The sequence below is a fragment of the Prunus dulcis genome, chromosome 1, assembly GCF_902201215.1.
Source record: "Prunus dulcis chromosome 1, ALMONDv2, whole genome shotgun sequence".
In the NCBI taxonomy this organism is placed as follows: Eukaryota; Viridiplantae; Streptophyta; class Magnoliopsida; order Rosales; family Rosaceae; genus Prunus; species Prunus dulcis.
The window spans coordinates 28,776,541-28,794,037 of NC_047650.1; the positions used below are offsets into that span (position 1 = coordinate 28,776,541).

Here is a 17,497-nt window from a genome sequence, read left to right on the forward strand (position 1 = left end):
TTAGCCATAAAAAACTTTCATTTTTGGAAAAAGCAAAAGCTTTTTCAAAAAAGACAGAAAAATCTCTCAACTTTCAAACCAAAGGCATGCAAATGTAAAGGATTTCTTAGGAAATCCAAAAATAAATAAGGGCATTTTTGTCCATTTTGGCTTCTTTTAAAAAATTTCTCTCATTTGGCATTTTCCAAAGTCACTTCACTTTCAATTGCATTATTGGTCCTGCTGTCAGTTATGATCTTTTTCGTTAAATACAGGGGTAAAATGGTATTTTATGATGTTTTTAGTTCCCGCCATTCTGAAAACCCATCTTCCCTTCCACCCTCCCCTGTAAACCACCCCTCTCTCCCCTAACCCACGCTCCCCCCTCATTGCACAGCAACCCACCACCCCTATCTGCCGCATCCCCCTCCCCACCCCTCCCCACCTGAACTCCTCACCCCTCACCCAACTCGACCTCTTCCCCTTTCAGATCCAAGCTCACCATTTCACCTCACCGATCACTCACTCCAGCCACAACCCACCCACACCCCCTTCATCTCCCATTTACCCTTATTAGGGCATAGAAATAACCAAATCTGAGATGAAATTCACGGAAAAAAAAAAAAGAGATAATCCAAAGCTTCATAATGGAAAAAGATGCTAAGATGTGGAGAAAAATCCAAGAAATCAAGAATGTTGAAAGAACGAAAAAGATCTTGTGATTTCGTGGTTCAGACCTAAAAAAAAAAAAGTGATTTCGTGGTTGCATTCTCTACTTCAGATTTATTAGTTTTTTATAATGGTCTGTCATTTTTATTATTTTTAAAAATAATTATTTTTATCTAAATACATGTGTTATCTTGTTAGTAGGCCACATCATCCTTTAAGGAGAGACAAGTAATTTTCATTTTTAACTCTCATAGTACACCATAATTTATGCACATGCTTAAAATTTACAGAAAAAATTAACAAAATCGACGTCAGACCACCAATGCAATGAAAAGTGAAATTAAAAGACCACAAAAATTATTTTAAAAATTAAAAGACCAAGATACAAATTAAGTCAAAATTCAATAACCAGTGCACTCAAAAACCCTACATTTTTCAACAACCGATCCAATTCCAAACCGATGGGTATTTGATCGCTTGCTCCCTATCTTACATTTTACCAAAATTAGATTATATGTTATGTTACTGCTAACATATTTTTGTGCCAATCCCGTAAATACAGAAATTTCTAATCATGATTCAAACATTTTCCAGAATTTTTTTTTTTTTTTAAAAAAGGTCAAACTATTATCATATTATATTCTAAAAAAGAAAAATAATGAAGTAGCCGATATAATTGTTGCCAAAATAAATTAAATGCCTTGTGCGGTGGGAAAGAGCCAACGCGCACCGTTTTAAGGTCGTGAGTGAGTCAAGAAGTGTTTGTTGTCTAGAAGATGCAACGTCATTAGGGCCCCACTCATTTGGCCTCCTTCTTTATATCAAACCCGTCCACGACACTAAGCTGACTCAGCATCTACATGGAGATCAAATCCTCGGTGACGCAATATATAAAAGATAATCATCCTGGATATCTTGTTTTCTCCACCAAAAAAAAAAACAAATTAAGAGAGAAAAAAGAAAAAGAAAAAAAAAAAAAGCCGATTTGGTTGACAGCTAATTAATTGGTGGTTACGCGCCTATTTGCATGGCAAGGCCAAGCCAAGGTTAGGAGGCGGTTGCTGTATTGTCCATCTCTCACTCACTCACTGAGACAAAAGGAGAGAGATATATATATATATATATATATATATATATATATATATATATTAGAATTTGAATTAACAGATTTTCAGCGAAGGACTTGGTGACTCGGATTTTCAGTGCAAGGACTCACACACTCGGAATTCTCAGGGAAGGACTCTCCGGCCAACTATAAATACTTTCCATTCCCCCAAAACCCTTCATCATGCCTTCCTCCTCATCACCAACAGTATTTCTTCTTCTTCTTCACCTTTTTGTTAGATTATCGCTTTTCGATTCAGCAGGATGACCATCCTCGTTGAGCAGCCTGACTTTGGTAAAGTTTTACTTTTTATTTTTTGGGTTTTTGCTGCATTACATTTTTTTGTTTTTCTTGTTCGACATTGAATTCATTTTAATTAGCAGCGGTTGAGGTGGAAGAAAAGAAGGTCTCTGATCAGACGGGTGAGGAGAATGAACTGGTGTTGGATGGTGGATTTGTGGTGCCTCCAACAAACGCATTTGGCCACACTTTCAGGTCCCTTCTGTTCTTGTCATATTCTAGGCTGCATTCAATAATGATCATGAATCATTTTAATATACATTTTGCCTTTCCTTTCTGTTTCCAAAGAAGCTCAAGAAATGTCATATTCCCTTTTCCTTTATATTATATATCGTCATTATTACGACTTATGTGAAGTTTATTCATCAAAATGCAGGGATTATGATGTTAACAGTGACCGGAGAGATGGGGTTGAGGAATTCTATCGAATCAACCACATTAACCAAAGTGTTGACTTTGTAAGCAAACAGCTGCGGATTAGATTTTCTTCAATTTGGAAAAGGTTATATTAATAATGATTAATTGCAGGTGAAGCGGATGAGGGAAGAATATGGCAAACTGGATAAGGTGGAAATGAGCATATGGGAATGCTGTGAACTTCTCAATGAAGTTGTGGATGAGAGTGATCCTGACTTGGATGAGCCTCAGATTGAGCACCTCTTGCAGACTGCTGAAGCCATCAGAAAGGACTATCCTGATGAAGGCTGGCTGCATTTAACTGCCCTTATCCATGGTATATATACACATATACTAGTTTCTCATCATTTTGAGTGCTCTTTATTCTTAGTTAATTTAATTATATGCTTCTCGAATTTGAGTCATATCAACCATGTTTATGTATTTGCTTCATTTTGATTTTTGCATATGTCACCGTGAGGATCAATTGCTTAAACTTTGTTTCCCATGAAAATTAGATCTTGGAAAGGTTCTTCATCTTCCTGCTTTTGGAGAGCTTCCTCAATGGGCTGTTGTGGGTGAGGATCACCTTCTTGTTTAATCTTTGGTTCAGATAATCTCTTCTCTCACCTCTGTTTCTATAATTATTCTGAAACTAACTGAAATCATCTATTAATTACAGGCGACACATGCCCTGTCGGGTGTGCCTTTGATGAGTCAATTGTTCATCACAAGGTCTCTCACAAATAGATCCACCTTTGGAATATGAAATGATTCAGTCCCCCAACTTCATTAATTTCTGAATCATTTTTCTGTGAATAGTCTCTAACTTCTGTCTGCCTGTCCTTGCAGCATTTCAAGGAAAATCCTGACTACAACAATCCTGCTTATAACACTAAGTATGGTATTTACTCCGAAGGTTGTGGACTCGACAATGTACTGATGTCATGGGGGCATGATGACTACATGTACTTGGTACATATTTGCCAAACCCATTCCAACTTCTGCATTGTTCATACACTATCATCCATGTACTTAGAACTAGGAAGGAAATAAACTTATTTATGTATCCTGTCTCCAGGTGGCCAAGGAAAACAAAAGCACTCTCCCTTCAGCTGGTCTTTTCATTATCAGATACCACTCATTTTATGGTACATTGTGAAACCAGCTAGCCCTTCAATTTGCTTTCAACTAAGTATTTAATCTTTATGGATCAAAATTACTTTGCAGCTTTACACAGGGCAGGAGCATATAAGCACTTGATGAATGAGGAGGACACTGAGAATTTGAAGTGGCTTAAAATATTCAAGTAAGGACATTCACTTCCCCATTTTGAAACACAGTAATGTAGTACGACTATATGTCCTTCCTACCATATTTACTGCTTTGCCAAAATTTGATACAAGTCTAAAAATTAACTTTGCCATTCTATATGCAGCAAGTATGACCTTTACAGCAAGAGCAAAGTTCGCATTGATGTTGAGAAAGTGAAGCCCTACTATCTCTCTCTAATTGGGAAGGTAAAGACCAGTTGTTCTTGTTATTGGAGCTGGATGGAAGGAAATTTTGCAAGTACATGCACAAGATTCTGAAGTTCTCATTTCATTTAATTTCAAAATAGAGCTTAAATGCCACATTGTTTTTTCTTTCTCTGTTCCTTGTGGTTAATTTTGACTATTCTGTTGCAGTACTTTCCCGCAAAGCTGAGATGGTAAACGGTGAAGTTGGAAGCTCTGAAGTTGGATCAAGTGAAGAAATCAGATGGAGGTAGCAGCTGAATAAAAGGCGCGGATGTAGAACTTTCAATGTCTTTTTTTCTCTTTGTTCTTGTTTCCTTTTCTTTTACCTCTTTATGTTTGTTTTGTTATGAACTTATGAGAAGGTGCTTTACCTTTTCCCTCAGTTTATATATAAAAATGCTACCTCTGCAGTTGCAGCTATTCCATTGCCGTTGTTCTATGCTTTTAAGCTTCAACTCAGTTTATGCAGAAATACTATAGTGTGCTTTTATATTAAAGATGTTATGATGCAGATGAAAATTAATAATAGTATTAGTTAGTACAGGACAGAAGCCAACAACCAGAGTTTAACTGACGTGTGTTTAATCAGTAACCAAGCAATTAAATCAGCAAATTAATGATCCAATAAACCAATAAACTGCCTTAGTCTAAACTCGAAAGTGCACTTTCATCACTTGTCTATTTGTCATTATGCTAATCAATGAATGAATGATTATCTCTACTGCGCAGAGTCAAAATGCAACATCCGAACACAAAAGTGAAAGGATGCATTTTGCTTTTACCGGTTATGGCAAAGTCTCCTTAAGTATTTGCTACAACTTTATAAAGGGTGTTGTTAAACGAACCTTAAAATAAAAATCATCCTTTTATAAATGAGTTGTGAAAAATATTGTCACGGTCAATCAAAGACAACCATATATCTATTTATACATCAGAAATTGTCTAAAGAGAAAAACCATAGTTCTAGTTAATGTTCTTCAATTTAAAATGAAATCAAAATTTTTAAAAATTCAGTTAGCCGGACTGGTCAGTATATAGTTGTAGTAGTAAACTTGACTAGTTGTATTATTGGTATATATAAAGTCCATTTTCTTTAATACAATATATCAAATCGTCAATGAATGTCGTTGTAGGTTGGGTGGATGGTGGGTGGATTTAGAGTTAGACGAGCCTTCTAAGTTAGGTGTGTAACCTTGAATTTTATATCCCCCTAACCTATCTTTGTCCAACTTAACTTTTCTATGTCTAAATAGAAAATGACCAATTTAATATAGTATATCATAGACACAGAGAGTACTATTTGTCTTTTGCATTCTTCTCAGAGAAAGAGATTGATATTACAGCTAAGCGTTTTGTTTGGGGGCTTCCTTCCTTCTTACTCTCTGCTGCCGTTGTTGACCATGACCCTTGAATATGTTCCTATACTTAAACAGACAGACCGTTGATACGATTCTATAGGTTTCCTGAGAAAAAGGTTTGATTGTTTGATTCAGCATTGGCCTTTTTCACTTCTTGTCATGGTGAGCTCTGTTTCAGACATATTGGCAAACAGAAGTTGGGCAATTTGTAGTCAAAACTTGTAATTTTTTTGGACCGGAAGTGTTCTTTTGATTTCCTACGAATTGGGTTTCTCAGTTTTTGGTATTTCATTAATTGGGTTTTTGTTTGATTTTTCATACCTCTCCCCGTGTATGAGATTTTGGGTTTAGAGAGTTTGCTTGGAGCTCGTATACCATCTGTTAATATAGTTGAATCTGAATTGTTGGAAGTTTGAATTGATCCTTGCACTCTGGTGATTTTGGGTTGCTGGGTTATTAGAAGTGTATCCATTTTTGCCTTGTAAGCTTGAGGGATGAAAGGAAAGTTTGGAACACCAGGAAGTTACTTTGTGTTAAACACAGGAGATAAAATTCCAGCAATTGGACTTGGGACATGGCAGAGTGGAGGAGACCTTTGTGTTCAAGCCGTAAAAACGGCATTATCAGTAGGCTACCGTCACATAGATTGTGCACATCTTTATGGTAACGAGATCGAAGTTGGGGAAGCTTTAGCTGAAGCATTTAAGGGTTCACTGAAGAGGGAAGACGTTTTCTTGACTTCTAAACTCTATTGTACAATGAATTCTCTCAATAAAATTGAGAATTATGTTAGAGTTTCTCTTAAGAACCTTGGAGTTTCGTATTTGGATCTGTATTTGATGCATTGGCCTGACAGCTCAGCGTTTGGTGATGCCACTGATCCTCCTTCAAAGTCTGGGAGCGAGTATAGGCAATTCTTGAATCGGTTGAAGAAAGCATGGAAAGCTATGGAAGGTCTGGTTGAGTTGGGTCTGGTTAGAGCTATTGGGGTCAGCAATTTCAGTGTTCCGCAAATCAAACAATTGCTCAAGTTTGCAAAAATTGTACCTGCAGTCAATCAGGTTGGCTTTCGGTAAATCATTCTTGCTATTTTTCAATAATTCAGCATCAAAATTTGTCTTCAATTAGTTGTTGATAAATTGGCTTTCACCGTTTCACGTCCCTTCTTTAATCATATTATCCATTATATTGTTTTAATGGTGCACTGGATTTTCATATCTTTTCCTTTTCTTGTTTAATTACAATGTTGATCGAAGGGCTAAATATGTTAAAGTAAATAAGTGACTTAATCTAGTAACAGTTGATGAGAAAAATCATTGGATAGAGGGTTTTTTGTCTACAATTTTCTCTGTAGTCTACTCACATGAGCAAAGCATCTCATTTATTTGGCTGACCTAATAATTGGCAAGTATTGGACGCTGGGATTCAATGCAATATGAAGGAACCTGCATTAATATAACAGTTGCATAAACATTACCTCCAAGCAGCCCATTTATGTCATACTCAGGTAGTTGTTGCTACATGTATGCAAATGTGAAATGCAAAAAATCATCATTTGAATCAGATGAATCTTACAATCATTTCAGTTGGTAAGCTGATTAAGAAGTGGCCTACCAGCACAGATTTGGCCCTAAAAACAGCCCACCATTGCACAGTTCTTACATGATTCTGAGCTTAAGACTTAATTTTGATCGTTAGATATTTGAACTTTGTTTGATATGTTCATATATCTTTGCACCGATGCTACAATTGTTCTCCAAAACTAGTTGAATCTAATTTGATCAAAAGAGACTGAGTTGTAGGACTATTACCTCTTGTCTCATCCTTTCTGACTCAATGTTGACATTAGAAACCAATTATGAAGCAAAGTTAGTGCAGATTCTCTATGATGTATCGTAATACCCACCTCTTTTCTTGTATTGTTTGCTAGATAGTAACTATCATCAATGTAGGTTGTTAGGACCCAGTGTTGAATCTGCTTAAATTCTTTGGGAAAATAAGAATGTTTTGTGGCTTCTGCTGCCCTTTTTTTTTTTCTTTAAGACTGAAATTTCTCCTTGTTGATCACAGTCTGACATAATTCAGGTTCCTTAATTGATTTATGATTAAATTTTAGGTGGAGTTGCACCCCTTTTGGAGGCAAGATGAACTTGTAAAGTTCTGTCAATTGAAAGGTATCCATGTATCTGCTCACACACCCTTAGGAGTCCCAACCTCGACTCCTGGACCATCTGATAGCAGTTCAGGTGGGGAAGATGAACCTGGAACTCCTCGCATATCATTCAGGAGGTCAAAGTCTGTGCATGGGCCTATGCTAAAATTATCAACAGTTGCAGAGATAGCAGACAGACACAGAAAAACACCTGAGCAGGTACTTTAGATTCCAAAAGCTTCTTTTCTTTTTCATACTACTCATATCCTCCAAGCTATATACTATTGAGTAGCATAATCTCATCCAAGCTATGATACCAGAAATAGAAGTACCATTCATATTTTGCATAATTTGCATATCCCTGTGATTGCAAAACCAAGTAGGCTTCTATAAATTGCCTAAAGTCTGAAGTTTCACCAGTATCCTAAACCTTTGCTCTACACCCATAAACTAATGTCCAGGGCTCAAATCACTATATATATATATATATATATAATAATAATTATTATTATTATTACCTCAATAATAAAAAGATTCAGATCTGAGCCCATAGTACATAATTTCTTCCACTATCTGACTGTAACCAAGGTACACTTGCATTTATCAACTATCCCATTATCAAATGGTTAACCATTTAACACCAAATGCAAGTTGTTGAAATGGCATACATATGCTCAAGAGTATAGCAATCCCCTAGTGGTTAAGCATTGGCACAAACAAGTGCTCATACTCATGATGAGTAGTGAAGATATGACTTCAACTTAGTAGTGTTAAAGTTATAGCAATCTGAAAGTTGCTAAACTCGCAAACCCTAAAACTTTGAGGTGATGCATGACTGATCACTCTGGTCCTAATTCAGATGGAGGATTGTTGATTTCAGGACTACAATTTGAGGGTCATGGTTAACATAAAAAGACTTGGCTGCATTTGACTGCGGTAAAAGTTTCTTCTAAGTCTAAACTTTGAGGTGTAGGTAAATTCTAAATAACAGAACACAAAATATGATTCATGGTTCATGATGGAAGTGGTGCTTGTCACATAACAAACTCTAAAACTTATAAGTGACATCAGTTAGTCTCAAACTCTCAATGCAGCTGCAGCTGCAGCTGCTTCTACCCCAAAGAACCTACTAATTTGTGCTTCAGTTGAGTCAATCTTCCCCCTCAAGAAGCTTTCATCAGCTTTTCAGCCACCAATTATATAGCCAGTCATTGTCATATAAGTTTTTTTTTTTTTTTTTCCTGTCTTTGAGAGATCTTGTTTCAAGGAAGGAATCAATCACTCAAGTACTGGGTAAATGGATGTGCTATCGATATTGACAAGTCTCCATTGTGATTGACATAACTTTTAGGGTTGGAAACTTATCATCTAGTTAGAAGCCTTTCAAATTTAAAGAGAATGGAAAGCGCTGGTCTAGGATAAAGGATCTAAATCTTACCAAAAGTTGAGATGATCCTGCAGTTTCTTGCAGTGGTCCAAAACCATTAAAAACATAAAGATGGTGATCCGGGTAGTGGGCAACTCTACACTTCTTACCCATCTAATTGCACTTGTATATTCAAATTGTAGAGGAACATAATCATACAGGATTGTGTAGTGGAGATAAAACTTATTATAGCAATGATCATAGTAAAAGTCTAGAATAGAGACGTAACCACTTATAATAATTATGCAAGAATAAGGAAAAACTCATGGCCACTAATTTATGCCTTTTGCAAATTATTTTTAGATTAATATATTACCTTTAACACGATAGAACTTAAGAAAACATGGAACTTGCAAGATTGACTTTGGGAAAATGTAAATCAAAACTTGATATAACTAGACTAAAAATTGAAAGGTCTGGAGTGCGCTCCTTATTGAATAAACACAATTGTGTGCTGAATTACTACTATTTTCTCTTCATTCTTCTCTGTCCCTCCGATGCTTTAAAAAGCACCCATGGTGTAACTGTATTATAATGAAAGATCAAAACTACTACTGGGTTTTGCCAAAACAAGAAGCTGCACAACTGGGCATAGGATCCTAGGAACCAAACTCATTTGCATTTCCAGATGATTCTGTCCTCAACGAGGACCAGAAATAAAGGTACTGCTCATGGTTTTAGTAATGTGTTTGGCATGCTTACTCTGTTTCAGGTTATTTTGCGTTGGGGGCTGCAAAGAGGAACCAGCGTGCTCCCGTGTAGCCTGAAGCCTGATAGGATAAGGAAAAACATAGACATTTTCAGTTGGTCTCTGTCAGATGATGAGTGGAACCGGTTGAACCAGATTGAACCACAGGTGTGCCTATTTGGAAATGGTCCTTTGAATAATCTTTCAGAGAGTGGCTTTGTGTCTGGAAGTGGTCCCCTTCAAGCTGTGCGTGAGATGGAAGATGACATGGAATCCAGTGCCTGATATTTGAATAATATCTTCGGATGATGTGCCGTGCCATTTTTGTTCAAAAAAGTGATCATCCTTTAGTATGTATGCCCATTGTTTGCAAGAATTCTAGTTTGTGGATGCTGAATAGAAAGTCAAAGGAGACATTATTAATTGGAAGTGGCAAATATTTCTTTTTAACTTCTTCTCATTCTCATGGGTGTATTGATGCTACATTGAAAAGAAAAAAAATGATTACTGAAGTGAACCTTCAAAAATAAATTTTTTTGTTTTTTGTTTTTTCTCTTTTCTTGATCTTTACATGTATTTGCTAATAAATCCGATTCAGATGTGCCGTGGCCTTATGATTATGGATTAGTATGCCAAGCAAGGTTGATGTTGATCCGCACTCTGCAGGAGCCTGGATTTAACTTTTGTGTTTTCGTTGTTTTGTGTTTGTGTCTGTGTCTTCATGACAAAGAGAAAGAGTTGGCCGTCGGGTGCCATCAGCCATGACCAATACCGTCGTTGAAACTGATGAACTTATTTGATGTCAGCAATCAAAATAAAAGTGTTCTTTCGCAATTCTCATGCCTTGTATTGCACGGCGCATGAGATGAGATTGCCGTCCTATATATATATATATTATATTATATTTTAGGGTTTCCTTCTGTTTCCTTTTCTTTGAAGTAAACGGGTGGGAAGTCACCAGAAGTAAAAGAAAAAGAATAAAATTCTGCCCTAGTTGGGAATTGTTTTCTCAACTTGAACCCACAATTTGGAACAAGAACAAGTCATAGTATTTGTACCGTTACAAGCTGCTTTGAAGGTAACTTCAACATACACAAGATGGTCCATCCTCACCTCCACGCTACCGTCCTTTCTGACCACCAAATGTCAAACAAATAGACTAAGATTAAGATTGATGTTTTTCAGTAGACTTTTTTCACAGATTGATTGAATATTGATGTGGCTGCTGCTGGCTACCTATGAATATGTATTTGATTTGGCAAATGCAATATCCAAGGCCACCGCTGGTCTGGTTGCATTGCATTTAAATCCCCACCAAACAAAACCCTTTTTCAATACAGCCAGCCACTTGATCATTTTCACCACGATATTATTGCACCAAGGCGTTTGGTCTTGTGATTTTTTTCATTCTAACCTAAAATAAGCACACTCAACTTTTTAAAAACAAATAAATAAACAGCCAACGGAATCTAGTTCCGTGAAAAATTGCTTTGACTTGTAAACTATAGGTCTCAAGTTTGAATTCCACGGCATCATAGTAGTGTGTGGGGGTGAAATCCTCCTCCCATGTAGTTTAGACTATCGCTTGTATTCAAATAAATAAATAAATTCTGCAAAAAAGAAATATTGAAATCCTGATGCATGGAAATGGACACGTAACGGTCATATAATGCTTGTTCTTGTACGTCCAACAATTTCAACGGTAGACACCGTATTCAAAATGGTTGAACTCTAAAGCAAAGATGACATATACATATATAGAGAAGGAGAATGAATGGAACTCTACCAAATTCATCGACTTTTCTTTCCTTTGACCATTGAAACAATTGAAAGGGGCTACTATTTTTCCCACATGCAAGGAAGGGACTACTATTTCCCACATGCAATGCAAGGTACTATTTTCAACGCCACTGTGATTGAGATTGTATGTAATTGAACCAACCCGAAAAAAAAGTTCCAACCACCACAACACAAGATCAGATTCAGAGTCTTTATTTTATATATGTTCGAGAGCCAACATTCTTTCTCTTCAAAATCTAAAACGTATATGTAATTTACTTACAACGTTGCTGTTGCTTCAATGAGATCCCTCTCTGTTACATGGACTATAAGTACTGTATATGGATAAATATTTACAACAAAACCAACTCTCAGAGTGCAGAAATTAATAGCAACTTATATATAGACCAGGAAATTGAACTTGTTTCATATGTAACATCACTTTCTGTACAATCAGGGTTTCCCTGGCTTATCTAAAAAGAAAGCTAGTTTTTGGTGCTGATATTGTCTAGCCAAGAAACTAGCTGCTGAGTTGAAGGTCTCACCTTAGGGCTTCCGCTTAAGCAAAGGCATGCAATCTCAAATACACACAAAAGTTCCTCATCGTGCTTCTTGTCATAAATGAACGGATCAAAGACCTCAGTTTCCCTCTTTTCCCTCTTCATCTGAAATGCCCAAGAGATCAAATCCCGACATCCTCTTGGCTTGCACATGTCCATAGGCCTTTTTCCAGTTAGAAGCTCCAAAAGAACAACACCGAAACTATACACATCACCCTTGTAAGTGGCAACAGAGGCTTGCCCATACTCGGGAGGGATGTAGCCTAATGTCCCAACAAGATCAGTTGTTACATGAGTATCATAGGGGAGTATGAGCCTGGCAAGACCGAAATCAGCTAAGTGAGCTTTAAAATTCTCATCTAAAAGGATGTTACTTGACTTTATATCCCGATGAAGGATATGGGGCTCACATGATTGGTGCAAATAAGCAAGCCCTCTGGCCGCCCCTTGAGCAATTTGAAGCCTCATATTCCAATCTAGAGAGGATGGGCCATCGATTTTTTCATGTAACCAGTAATCCAGACTACTGTTCTCCATGTAAGAATATATCAAGAGCCTGTCACTTTTATATGTGCAATACCCCTGAAGATGGACAAGATTTGGATGTTGAGCTCTTGACAAGGCTTCAACTTCAGCACGGAATTCTCTGTCCATTTGGCCACAGTCACCAGACAGCCGCTTGATTGCAACCTTCTTACCATCAGGGAGGGTGGCCTTGTAAACCAAACCAAAACCCCCACAACCAATGATATTTGCTTGGTCAAAATTGTTGGTTGATTGTAGAAGGTCATCAAGAGAGAGCTCCTTATCAGTATCCTTGTTTTGGAACAGAACTACTTGTTTTGAACCAAGTTCTTCCAAATCTTTCCCATTGCTGTCATATTCCTCTTTTTCAGGATCAACCTCTCTTCGGCTATGTGCCCGCAACACAATTATGACCATCAGAGTAAGAAAAACTGCAGTTCCGAATACAATTCCGACAGCTATACCAACAATAACTCCTCTGTTTTTCCTTGACTTTCTGGATTGCCCAAGAGGATTACTCACATTTGATGGACAGGGGGGGAAATGGTCACCACAAAGATTATTCCCTTCGAAGCTTGAATTTGGGAAGGTCCAAAACTGACCTCCTGTAGGGATCGACCCATATAATTGATTGTCTGCAACATTAAACTTTGACAGAAAGCTCAGTTTAACCAACGAAGGCGGTATTATCCCCGAAAGCCTGTTACCAGACATATCCAGAGTCTCTAAGCTGGTCATCCCGGATAAATTACTCGGAATTGGTCCCGACAGATTGTTACACTTCAGATCAAAAATATGAAGCAATCTCAGTTTCCCAAACTCTGGCCAGATTGGTCCACTAAGATTATTGTTACTAAGTTCCAGTGTTGGTGGAAAGCTCCAAACTTGATTATACTGCAATCCTCGTGCACTCACATTCCTTTTCATGAATAATGGGAAATCAGGGGAAGGTTCCTGAATTGAGATCCTCCCATCAATGAGGCTCCTTAGTCCAGTTATGTTTCTCGGGATTTCCCCAGTAAAAGAATTGTTGGATAGGTCCAAGTAGAAGAGATTGCTAAAATTGCCAAACCAGACTGGAATTGTTCCTTCCAAGCGATTCCATGACAAATCCAGCAACTGCAATCTGCTGCTACTACTCAACCATTGGGGTATTGAACCTGTTAGCCTACAATTTGCAATGATGAGAACCTTCAATCTTTCAAAATGAAGGGTTGGATCAGCAGGCAATTCTTCGTCACGGAAATTCAAGGTGAGAACCAAAGTAGTTAGGTTCTGGCAATGCTGTAAGATTTTAAGGGCAGATGAAATATTGGAAATGCTTGAATTTGACAGTGAGAGGTAAGAGAGGCTATGAAAATTCTTGAAGCTTTCTGGTATTTGGCCACTAAAGTTGTTCCGAGCAATATTTATGTTATTCAGATGCCGACAAGAGGGAAGATTGGACGGAATAGGCCCATAAAACCGATTGGAACCTAGATCAATAGAGGCCAAACTAGTCATTGCTGAACAATTAAGATCAATTGAACCCTCCAATGAATTGTTCCTCGCATTAAGCAAAGAGAGAGTCGGGGAACTCGCCAAGGAAGGGGGTATCTGACCACTAAAATTATTCGAATGAGCAACAAAATACTGTAATCTTCCAAGGCTGTCGAAAACATCTGGGATAGTTCCTGAAAACCCATTAGTCGAGATATCCAAGCGAACAAGGTTCATGAGGTTACCAATTTCTTCGCTGAGCTGCCCGGAAAGCTTGTTATCTTGAATGTTCAGTCGGGTTAGCTTTTGCAGGCGAAATATACCTTCGGGTACACCGCCTGTAAAAGCATTCATGCCCAGACAGAGGTCCTCCAACGAACTACAATTGCCAAGGCCTGGTGGGAGATCACCAGTGAAGTAGTTCACAGCCAATTTCAGTGCCCGAAGCTGAGTAGAATTGTTACAGATGCTAGGTGGAAGGGAACCATTCAAAAAGTTTTGAGAAATTTCAAGGAACTGGATTGAAGGTAAATCAATATCGGCTGGAATGGGGCCAGAGAAGTCATTAGAGCTCAAGTCTAACAGCTCCAAATTTGGCAAATGGAAAAGTGGAATCGGAAGCGAGTGTTGGAGGAAATTGTGAGAGAGATTGAGGGTTCTAAGCTGGTCCAACATGCCTAAAGATTCAGAGAGGTTGCCAGCTAGTCTTTTCTTTGGAAGCTCCAACTTAACCACTCTATAGGTATCTACAGAGGAATCGTTCAATCCAAGAGAGGATGAAGAGTTGCAAGTGATGCCTGCCCATTCACAGCAATTAGATGATAAATTGTTCCCCCACCCTTCAATCACAGTTTCTATGCCTTTCATGAAATCCTCCAATGCTTTCAAATCATTTGGATTGCATGTCAGGTTCTGAGAGCTCGAAACCTGAGTTTGGAAGCAAAACCCAATAACAATGATGACCACCCAGAAGTCTTGGGCACCCATATTAGAGAAACACACCCACAGGAGTACAGATAGAAGAGAAGAGAAGAATAGATAAAGAATGTACAATCAAGTAGCAGCAAAACCCTTGTCAAGAACCATGCTTTATGAACTGGGTTTTCTTGTTTCAAACATTATGACTGAGGACTGAAAGCAAATAGAAGAAAACAAAAGAAAATTAAGCAAAATTAAACAATGGGGTTATCTTGTATGTGAAGCTGGAAAGCAAAACAAAATGAGGGGAAAAAAGAAAAAGACCGACCTGCCAGATAGAGGAATGGAAGAAAGAAGGAAAATAGCTGGCTTCGAGTCTTTGACTTCAAAACACGTTTTCTGCTATGAATCAATGAATCAATGTGCCAATGGATGAAAGCTTTGCTTCTCTTTTTCACTTCCAGTTCTCACAGATTTTATTTTATTTTGGTTGCAAGATTTTCTTTTCAATTTAGGCTGCAAGGCTTCTTCTGTTGTCAGTCAGTATTTTTATGAGAAATCTGGTAAAGTGGAAATCGGGGGACTGTAACATGGTGACCGGCAAAAGCCGGTCAGTTGCAATGAAAATGAGGCTCGCTTGGATGAGATATGGACAGCAAGAGAGGCATAAAGTCAACTACTGGGTGGCGACACGTGCACTAAGTCTTATAAACTGCGCGGTTTCGGCCGACGCCGACTTCATAAAATTTGACAGGTTGCGGTTGCCTCAATTTAATACCATGTTCCTTTTTTTTTTTGTATTTTTCTTTCTTTAGTAATTATTTTTCTCAATACAACTTACAAGCAATAATCTTAACTAACAAAAAAAGACTCGAACTTAGGTTTAAGAAAGCGAACTCATTCCTTTAGTCATTAGAATAGGAAAAAATAAGTAAGTTGGAAATCAACCAACGGTTTGACATTGAACAAGAAGTGGAAAATTAAGAAAATAGGAAAATCATCACGACTTAAATTAAGATCTGTATGATTTGCGAGAATTTAGATAGAGACATTTAGAAGAGCTTGATGGTTGAATTAGGATTGGGTTTAAACTTCCAATAATGTGACAAATGATGTATACAATAAATATCTACTAAAATTTATTTGATTAATTAACATATCGTGTGCATATCACTTAAAGCATCCACAATGATGTTTTCTATTTCTTAGCTAAAATTTAGCTAAAAAGATAATAAAGTTATTTTAGAAACTCTCTAAAAAATTTCATCTCCAACCATACTCCATAATTTGGAGAGTCATAAATGCTATAACTCTTTTTTGATTGGTTCATCTCTATTAAAAAATAAAATAAAAAATAGTTAGCATTAAATAAAAGTTTGAAATACTCATTAAATAAAGCAGCATTAAATTATGGGGAGCCGAGCATGGTTGGAGTTGCATTTTTACAATTCCTCTCTAAAATTTGTCTAAGAATGTGGTTTAAGGAGCCCATTATAGATGCTCTTACCAAATAATGTGGTACTGCTACGAAAATATAATCAAAGTAACATTTTTCTTTTCCAAACTTTAAATGTATTGAATATTTTATTTTCATTTCGTGGTAAGTTCAGGTGAATGACTCAGTAAATTTATTTGCACTAGAGAACTCCAACGTCAACCAACCATCGTCCACCGAAAGGAATTCGGGGACAAGTTGAGAAATAAATCGAATCCCCGTGCACAGACCGCTGTTGAAGACTTTGCTCTGTGTATTCCAATATTGATTATTTATTTCAATTTTTAATGAATTTATGGTCCTCACTTTCTCTTATTTTTGTTTCACGGTATTCTCCTCATATATAATATTTACGAGTAATATATATTCAACTGAATTTCAGTTTAATATTGGAAACGAATTAAGGAGAAGAACGTTATAATGGTAAACCAAGAAGCATATATTATTGCTTTAGCAAGAAAATGGATGGTTTTTTTCTTTTTTTTTCACAGAGTGATATTCTAATTACTCTAATGTATATGAAGGAGACCGAACTCTTGATAGTTTAATTAGTACTATTAGATATCTACAAATTTTATTATATGTAGATGTTTATATATTATTATCGTGTGAACACCATGTATTTTTTATTACCTTTCTTTGCTTTTCTCCATATTTACAATGACGTCCCTACAATAATAAGATCTAGATGTCTGCATATAGGAGAAAAACTGTATATATATATATAAATAGATCATAATATGAAGATGATGGCGTGGTGAGCCGGAAATTTGAGAGTTTATAATGTTGGTAAACCAAGTCCGCAATAATCAGAATAGTCAAATATGTATGTCTCATCTCAAGAAGACTCTCATCAACTCTCAAATCTCAATATTCTCAACAAAATATAAACAACTAAACACGACCAAAAACAAAATATAAACAACTAAACACGACCAAAAACAAGAACATAAAAACAAAGAAATACAAAGAAATACAAAGAAACAAGGGTCAAAGATGAACAGCAGGGTAGGGCCATATGCATGGACTAGGACGTTTTAGGGTTCACATAGGCAGGCAGGCAGGGGTCCAGAGATCTCGTTGTGGGGCATATATGTTACGTACACAGACACAATACAACATCATCACAGAAATCGTAAGTAGGACTA

The 17,497-nt window shown here is 37.1% G+C and overlaps 3 protein-coding genes across 3 annotated transcripts; 2 read left to right on the plus strand and 1 right to left on the minus strand.

Annotated features, from left to right (window-relative positions):
- Nucleotides 1–1,682: 1,682 nt before the first annotated feature.
- LOC117636248 (inositol oxygenase 1-like) lies at nt 1,683–4,394 on the plus strand. Its single transcript, XM_034370719.1, has 11 exons — nt 1,683–2,047; nt 2,137–2,248; nt 2,430–2,511; nt 2,582–2,786; nt 2,968–3,027; nt 3,132–3,184; nt 3,302–3,424; nt 3,531–3,600; nt 3,680–3,758; nt 3,888–3,969; nt 4,138–4,394. Exons 1-11 carry the CDS (start codon nt 2,017–2,019, stop codon nt 4,162–4,164), a joined length of 924 nt encoding a protein of 307 aa, XP_034226610.1. The 5' UTR covers nt 1,683–2,016; the 3' UTR covers nt 4,165–4,394.
- Nucleotides 4,395–5,233: 839 nt separating this feature from the next.
- Nucleotides 5,234–10,148, plus strand: LOC117634812 (aldo-keto reductase family 4 member C10-like). The gene is made up of 3 exons (XM_034369058.1): nt 5,234–6,388; nt 7,444–7,698; nt 9,618–10,148. The coding sequence occupies exons 1-3, from the start codon at nt 5,822–5,824 to the stop codon at nt 9,876–9,878; spliced, it is 1,083 nt and encodes a 360-aa protein (XP_034224949.1). The 5' UTR covers nt 5,234–5,821; the 3' UTR covers nt 9,879–10,148.
- A 1,421-nt stretch (nt 10,149–11,569) lies between these two features.
- LOC117625768 (phytosulfokine receptor 1) lies at nt 11,570–15,407 on the minus strand. The gene is made up of 2 exons (XM_034357318.1): nt 15,183–15,407; nt 11,570–15,067 (listed from the first exon to the last, which is right to left on the minus strand). Exon 2 carries the CDS (start codon nt 14,921–14,923, stop codon nt 11,858–11,860), a length of 3,066 nt encoding a protein of 1,021 aa, XP_034213209.1. The 5' UTR covers nt 14,924–15,067; nt 15,183–15,407; the 3' UTR covers nt 11,570–11,857.
- Nucleotides 15,408–17,497: the final 2,090 nt, after the last annotated feature.

What these genes read in the sequence shown, in the direction of transcription:
- LOC117636248 (XM_034370719.1), top strand. Translation starts at nt 2,017, where the DNA reads ATGACCATCCTCGTTGAGCAGCCTGACTTTG. An exon ending in CGTTGAGCAGCCTGACTTTG is followed by an intron (nt 2,048 to 2,136) that starts GTAAAGTTTTAC and finishes TTTAATTAGCAG; the next exon opens with CGGTTGAGGTGGAAGAAAAG. An exon ending in GCATTTGGCCACACTTTCAG is followed by an intron (nt 2,249 to 2,429) that starts GTCCCTTCTGTT and finishes ATCAAAATGCAG; the next exon opens with GGATTATGATGTTAACAGTG.
- LOC117634812 (XM_034369058.1), top strand. Translation starts at nt 5,822, where the DNA reads ATGAAAGGAAAGTTTGGAACACCAGGAAGTTACTTTGTGTTAAACACA. An exon ending in TTGTACCTGCAGTCAATCAG is followed by an intron (nt 6,389 to 7,443) that starts GTTGGCTTTCGG and finishes ATTAAATTTTAG; the next exon opens with GTGGAGTTGCACCCCTTTTG. An exon ending in ACAGAAAAACACCTGAGCAG is followed by an intron (nt 7,699 to 9,617) that starts GTACTTTAGATT and finishes ACTCTGTTTCAG; the next exon opens with GTTATTTTGCGTTGGGGGCT.
- LOC117625768 (XM_034357318.1), bottom strand. Translation starts at nt 14,923, where the DNA reads ATGGGTGCCCAAGACTTCTGGGTGGTCATCATTGTTATTGGGTTTTGC.